This window comes from Hippopotamus amphibius, chromosome 11, assembly GCF_030028045.1.
Source record: "Hippopotamus amphibius kiboko isolate mHipAmp2 chromosome 11, mHipAmp2.hap2, whole genome shotgun sequence".
NCBI classification, from domain to species: Eukaryota; Metazoa; Chordata; class Mammalia; order Artiodactyla; family Hippopotamidae; genus Hippopotamus; species Hippopotamus amphibius.
Window position 1 is genome coordinate 40514640 of NC_080196.1, and position 7618 is coordinate 40522257.

General features: G+C 46.9%; 1 protein-coding gene across 5 annotated transcripts in view; it reads right to left on the reverse strand.

Annotated features, from left to right (window-relative positions):
- PNPLA1 (patatin like phospholipase domain containing 1) overlaps positions 1 to 7537 on the reverse strand; it is a 46159-nt gene extending 38622 nt beyond the window's left edge. For 2 of the 5 annotated variants that reach the window (XM_057699441.1, XM_057699439.1), the window contains exon 1: positions 6948 to 7534. In XM_057699441.1, the coding sequence (XP_057555424.1) occupies positions 6948 to 7152 (205 nt within the window). In that variant the 5' untranslated portion in view covers positions 7153 to 7534. Of the gene's footprint in view, positions 1 to 6947 lie in introns of all 5 variants that reach the window. The other 3 variants (XM_057699442.1, XM_057699440.1, XM_057699443.1) reach the window with 3 other exon arrangements.
- Positions 7538 to 7618: the final 81 nt, after the last annotated feature.

Genomic DNA, 7618 nt, shown 5'->3' on the forward strand with positions numbered 1-7618 from the left:
GTGATTTATAATAGCCCAAAGTAAAAACAATCCAAATGTACATTCCCTGACAAATTGATTAAAAAAATGTGTTATATCCACACAAGGGAATATTATTCAACAATAAAAAGGAGTGAAGTCCTGACACAAGCTAAATGGATGAAGCTAGAAAACATTATGCTAAGTGAAAGAAGCCACACACAAAAGGACAAATATCGTATGATTCCATCTACATTAAATGTCCAGAATGGGTAAATCTATAGAAACGGAAAGTAGATTAGTGGCTGTCGGGCACTTGAATAGAGGAACTGAGAGGTAACAGCTAAGCAGTATGGGGTTTCTTTGGGGGATAATTAAAATGTTGCATAATTAGATGCACAACTTTGTGAATATACGAAAAGCCACAGCAAAAGAAAAACAGCCAGTAGAGGCTCTGAGCCATGGGTCTCCACAGGCTTCTCTGAGAAGCAGCCTGGATGCGGGCTTGGGCTAAGGGCAAGGGATGGACAGCCCCTGAACCAAGGTCCATCTTCCTCATTTGTGGCCCAGCCAGAGGAATTCACAGAATCTAGTCCAGTCTAAAGCCACTGTAGTAAAACTGCTTCTCTCTATCCTGGAAAAATCCATTCTCCACTAATAATCAGATATCGGAATTTTCATTAGTCCAGGACTGTGGTGGGCATTTTACAGGGTTCCATATGGAATGCCCAGCCCATTTGAACTGCCTGGTCATACAGTCCTAGAGTCTCAGGGAGGTAGTACATCTTAGTTTTGCAAAGTGCACTGGGGCTTAACTGTGGCTGCATGCCAGGATCACCTGGGAGTTGAATAAACACTGGTGCCAGGTTCCATCCCCAGAGATCCTGATTTAATTAGTTTGGGGGGGGGGAGTACCCAGGGCAGCAGACGTTTTAAAAGCTCCCAGGTGATTCAGATGTGCAAGACTGAGAACGACTAAGTGAAGAATTTTTTAATGCCTAGAAGAAAGTATCAAACTTGTAGCATAGACTATGGTTAAGTATTCTATCATGAAACTTCTCTTTTAGATTTATGTTCACACTGGGTCACAATATAAAAAATACTTCTCACTGTAGGTTTCAGTCTAGGAGTCTGAAGACTTCAGGTTGACAGGTCCTGTCAGTCACCAAGCTAAATGAAGGAGACCCGCCAGCAGCAACCAGGTGCCTCTCAGCCTCTCCATGGGCCTGAGGGCCTCCCATGTTCCAAAATAGCCCTTTTCCACCTTCAACAACTCTTGCTGAGTCAAAAGCTGCCTTTTTGAAACTCTCACATCAACCCCTGACACCAGGGGACCTGCACTTTTCACCATCCCCTGAAGGCATCACATCTCCCCACCTGGTGACTTTGTCCTGTTGTCATGCAGCATCCTGGCTAGAAGCTGAAGCTCCTGTCCAACCTGTTTTTATCTGTCAAATTTCTACTCACCTTTCAAGCACTAGCTCAAATGCCACTTCCATGAGGCCTTCCAGGACGGGAGCTGTCTGCCCCCTCCCACTGCACTCCTCTGCCTTTGAACTTTCTCACACTCAGTTGGAACTTTTTGTATTGTAACTACTTGGTTACTACCTTCCAGTTTGAGTAGACTGTAAGCAACTTGCGGGCATGGGTGGAGTTTCCTCTTGTATTATATCTCTGTATCCTCTGCAGGACCCAGGATACGCTCAAAAAACACTCGAAGGAATGAATGAATAATTGGCTTGCCAAAAAGTTTTTATAGAGCGGAAGGTGTCAAGTAGTAGCTTAAGTGAGGATGGGGTATTAAGTCCAGCAAATGCCCATTCTTGAATGAGAAAAAAAAAAAATCTTTCAAAGTTATGCAAATGCAGCTTTGAGGCAAGTTCCTAGCCCCAAATTGGAAATCTTGAATCCTCCCACGGGTTGTCAGGGGGACCATCTCTCCTTAGGTGAATAAATGAATGAACAAACATTCATTCTCTAACAAAAACCAGGCACTGTGTTAAGTGTTTTATAAACATTTTCATGTGCCCCCAAGTTGGCCCTATCACAGAACTAGGCACATATCGCCAGAAGATGGACACACTGCAGTCTCAGCTTCCACAGAGCAAAACACAACCTCAGGACAGAAAAGCCCATACTGGGAACAAGAGGAGGGGGGATGGCCTGGAGGAAAGAGGCCTGGGGGCCACGTGTTGAAGAATTTTTTTTTGTTAAAGAGACAAACCTCTAGTTATATGCAGATAGCATGACTATTTACACATAAAGAATGAGATAATCTACCAAGACACTTTTAGAACTATTAAGAATGTTCACGAGGTTGCTCAAAACAAGATCATTAAGCAAAAACCGTCAACATTCCTTTATATCAGCAATAATCAATGAAGTTAGAAAATGCCATAGAAAAAAAAGATCCCGTTCCCCATAGCAACAAAAACTAATAAATCTAATAAAAGACACACAAAATCTATACTGAAGGGCAAAAAAGGCCAGAAGAAATAGAGAGACAGATAGACTATATTATAAATGGGAAGATATAATTTTAACCAAAATCCTAATAGAGCTTTTCACATGGGGGAAATAAGGGTCAAGAATAATAGAGTCCATATTTGAAGAAGAAACTGAAAAAGGAGGAGAGGATTGCCACATATGATGTACCTCTGATTATAAGATTATAGTGATCAAAACAGTGTGATTGTGTGATCTGGTGCAGAAATAGACAAATTCACCAAAGGAATACAAGAGAGACTCCAGAGACAGACTCTTGGGATTCCAAGAACTTGAATGAGCCTGAGGCAGCATTTCAAACCAGTGTGCAAAGGGCTGCCTATAAATAGTGTGGGGTAATTGGTTATCACAATTAAAAACTATTTCTACCTCAATCTAGCCACAAAATAAATTTCAGATGGGTGAACTTCAATATGAAAGAGCAAGACTTTAAAACTTTTGAAAGAAAATATAGAAGAAATCATTGTAATAAAGATTTAAAATGCGAATTGTAAGCAGAAAAGATTTATTGATACATCTGACTGCATCAAAATTGAAATTTTCTGAATAGCAAAAGGCATCGTCAAACAAAACAAAAAGGCAAGCCATGGAATGGGGTAAGATAGCTGCAACGTCCATAACTGACAAATGATTCATGTACAGACTATATAAAGAACATCTGCAAATTGAAGAGAAAAAGATAATGGTAGAAAAAACAGGACAAGTTCATGAGCAGGTAAGTTACAGAAGAGGAGACACATGTGATCGATAAATACATCGAGATGTTTAACATCACTAGTTATCAGGATGTGCAGACGAAATAAGCAAAGTAAATGAGATATCATTTCACAATGAACAGACTAACTTAAAACTCTGCGGTCTCTGGAGTTCCCTGGGGCCTCATGGTTAAGATTCTGGGCTTTCACTGCCGTGGCCAAGGTTCAATCCCTGGTTGGGGAACTGAGATACTACAAGCCACACAGCACAGCCAAAAAAAAAAAACCCTGCCGTCTGATAGTACCAAGGGTTGATGACATTGTGGGGAAATTAGAACTTGTACATGCCGTGAGTGGTTAAACTGGTACAACCAATTCGGAGAGTCATTTAGCCAAGTGTGGTAAAGTTCATGTGATGTGTACCCTAGGGAAACATTCCATGTGGGCCTGGGAGACACAAACAAGGATGCTCATTGAAATGTTGTTTATAACAACAAAAACGGAATGGCTAAATGAACCGTGATACAGTCTTAATGGAATAAATACCAAAAGAGGTAAAAGAGGTAAAGAGGATTGAAGAAAGTCAGCACCCCGAGTCTTGGTTCTTGTTCTGCTTCTAACTGGTGACAGGCTGTTATACAAGTCTCGTGTCTCTCTTCATTGAATGCTTTCCCCAGATATTCTTGTGGCTCACTCCCTCCCCTCCTTCAGGTCTGTGTGCAAATTCCACCGGCTCAGAGAGGCTTCCCTGACCTTGGTACCGACACAACCAGCATCCACACCCTTGACACCTTTTGTCAAGAAGTAGAGTGCCTTAAAGACCAGGCTAGGTTCAGACATCAGCTTTACCAAGTAGTGTTTGTATGACCTTAGGCAAGTTATTTAAGCCTTCTGTGACTCAGTTTCCTCCTCTGTAAAATGGAGATAATAATAGTTTTCACATTAGAGGCTTGTTTTGAGAACTGAATGAGTTAATACACAAGAGTTAGAACAGTGCCTGATACAGAGGAAGTGCTGGTTAATGGTAAATTGCATGTAGTTAAAATGAATGAAGTACACTGGAGTGACGTGGATCAATCTCATAAACGTGCTGCTGAGTGAAAAGAGCAATTCCCACACACATCTCATCCCTCCCTCCCAATTGCACACACGTGGTCCAGCACTCAGCTCAGCCCTTGGTCACATGGCCATCAGGTGTCCTTCTCATGGGTCTGAGTTCCTCTCCTCCGCTGTTCACATCTGTCACAGCCTGGCCAAGTCAGTTTTGGTCAGTACTTATTGAATTGATTGATTTGAATTAATTCTGAAAGTCCTCGAATGCTTGAGGATGAAGACGATGGTGTATTTTAAGAAGTTGAACTAGGGACTTCCCTGGTGGTCCAGTGGGTAAGACTCCATGCTCCCAAAGCAGGGGGCTGGGGTTTGATCCCTGGTTGCGGAACTGGATCCCACCTGCATGCTGCAACTAAGAGTTCACGTGCCATAACTAGGAGTTGGTATACTGCAACTAAGAATTATGCATGCTGCAACTAAGAAGTCTGCATGCCACAACTGAGAAGTCTGCATGCCACAACTAAGATCCCGTGTGCTTCAACTGAGACCTGGCACAGCCAAAATAAATAAATAAATAAATATTAAAAAAAAAAAAAGAAGTTGAACTAAAGATATGAGGAGGGTGGGAGCAATGGAGCAAGTGAACAACACAGGGACCTGGAAAGAGAGAGAATCCCAGGGGCAGCGTGTCTCCAAGGGCAGGATGCTGTGACTCCAGGACCAAGGAGTGGGGACCTCCCTCCAGCCCATTTCTGAAGGCCTAGCCTAGGGTCCATGGTGTGACTGAAGCATTAACTGCTACATTCACAGAGGTCATCACACACACACACACACACACACACACAAATCTAGAAGGATCCAAGCAGAGCCCTTTACTGGCTACAGGAGGGAAAGTGGAATTGGGGACAAAGGGGAAATGAGTAGAGGCTTTTTTAAAACTCTAGAAACTTTTGCACTGTTTGAATTCTATACAGTGAGAAAGAATTTATTACTTGTGAATTATTAGAAAAAAATTATCTTGCACAAAAGAGGTACCCAGGCAACAGGCATTACCATTATTCTTTAAAACAGAGACAAAGACTTCCCACCTAGTGCAGATCCCCAGGCAGGAAGGGGCCCTGCTCGCACCCTTTCCTCACACACTGCAGCTGGCCCCTTAGCAAGTTTCACCGGCTCTACCTTGAAAGTGTATCCTAAATCCAACCGCTTCTCACCGTCCTCACTGCCCAGCCACCCGCCCTGCTCATCCTTTGCCTCAACATGCAACAGTCTCCTACTGCTCTCCTTGTTTCTTCCTTGCCCCCTCCATCTCACTGCCCCAGCGGGTCTAGGTTGCTGAAAAACCCAAAGCAAGTGCTTGCCATGTGCCAGGCACGGTGATAAGCGGCTCACTGGCTTGCTCCATTAACCCTTTAACAACCCTGAGAATAAGAATCTCAGCTGGACAGATGCCGAAACTGAGGCACAGAGTATCCAGTAATTTGCGCCAGGTCTGCATCGTGAAGTGCCAGCGCTGGGATCCAATCCCTGTGGATCGCGTGCTCTTTAGCCGCCTCCCCACTTTGCCTCCCTCCCAGCGGCCTGTGCTCCCCACTCTCCAGAGCGAAATCAGAGCTCATACTCCAGCTACAAGGCCCCTCGCGATCTGGCCCCTGCCTGCCCCTCCAGCCTTATCCCCCACCTCCCTCCTCCTCATCCACCACTCCCCAACCCCACAAGCTCCCTGGCTGCTCCTCCACCAAGAACAGTATTTGCTTTCCCAACTTCAAAAGGCTTGTTCTTTTGTTTCACTCAGGTCTCTGCTTGAATGTCACCTCCTCCAAAAGGGCCTCCCTGACTACCCTTTCTAAAATAGTCCTCGCTTTATTCTCTGACCCTTTCTTGCTGTAATTTCATTCATAGATCTTGTCAGTTCCTGACGTGACATCATGAGACTATTTGTTTGAACGTTTACTATGTGTCTCCTCTCTCTAGAATTTCTGCTCCATGAGGGTGGGGACTTTGTCCCCAGTGCCTGGAACAGAGGCTGGCACAGAATGGTAGTGCAGCAAGTGAATAAATGCTCACCCCCTCCCCAAGCCAAGGCAGCCCAGGGCTGCTCTAGGACCAGGTCTGGGCCGGCTGGGTGGGGCTGCTTGGACGTGCCCACTCCCCTTACACAGGATGGTGCTTCTGCCTCTGGGTGTGTGGCCTAGAGCCTCCTGGACTAGTGGTGCAGGAGGCAAAGTGAGATCTTCCCATATTCCTTCCCAGTTTCCCTCCTCCTGGCTCTCTGGCCATCCCTCCAGCCCCAGGGCTGTCACCTCTAGCAACCTGGAAGATGGTCTGACGGATGCATCCCCACCAAGTTGATGAACGTGCCAATTTGTTCTTCTCAAGGATATTTGCATTTTAAATGAGGCCAGGCAGGAGCAGCTCTTCACCCCAATGTATGCCTGTGTCATTGTGTAACTTTCAAGCCCAAGATATTTGAGAGAGAGACCACTTTTCCCTCTCCCAGGACCTGGGAGACAGGGTATCTCAGTTAGGGTATTGAGGGAGAAAGGGTTCCAATCTCACCCAGTGGGTCAGTGACTGGGACCCAGCAGACTGCAACCTCAAATGCTGTCCCACTCAATCCACCTCTTCCTGTTCTGCCACCCGGAAGGCCTGGTTTTGTTCCCCAAAGTACCCCCAAGCCATCCTCAGACTCCGCTTTGTGGAATCTCTCCAAGGAACCCAGAGCAAAGGCCTTACCCATTTCAATCCCGCAGACAACCAAAGCCGCGACCACTGCACCTGCTGACGTCCCGGCAAAGCGATGGGTTGTCTCCAGCATCCGGGGGGCCAGGTCCCGAAAGGCATCCACCGCCCCGGCCTGGTAGAAGGAGAGGAATCCACTGCCTGAGAAGGAGATGGAATGAGGGGTGTCCGGGTCCCCCTTGAACACCTGTTCTTCCATCTCCTCAGCCTGGGGCCTCCCGTGGTGGGGAGGAACCCCTTAGCGCTGGCCTGCCCGAGCGTGGGCCGTCTTCCTGTCGGGACGCGCTGCCAAGCCTCCCTGCCAGCCCAGAGCCTGGAATGTGGCTGTCTCTCCCTGGCGCGGCTGGGACACCCACAGGTGGCTCAGGCAGCAGCTGCCTGGGCCTGTTGAGCTCCGTCAGGAGGCAGCCCCAAAGCCTGGTAAAGGCCCCAGGCCCAGGACGAGGTGCAGAAGGCCGTGACGGGTGAGCAGCGTCCTGGCCCTGCGAGCGCCCTCCTCTGCGCACGCTTGGTAACCCCTAGGAACGCTGGCAGCCGCGGCGCAGGGCCAGGCACAAGGAGGAGGGCGCCGCTCAGCCCTCAGCCCCGAAAGCGTTCACTCATCGGGTTGCAAAACCTCCAGGGATGGTTATTGGATGGTGCCTCCCGCCCCAACACACTTCAGC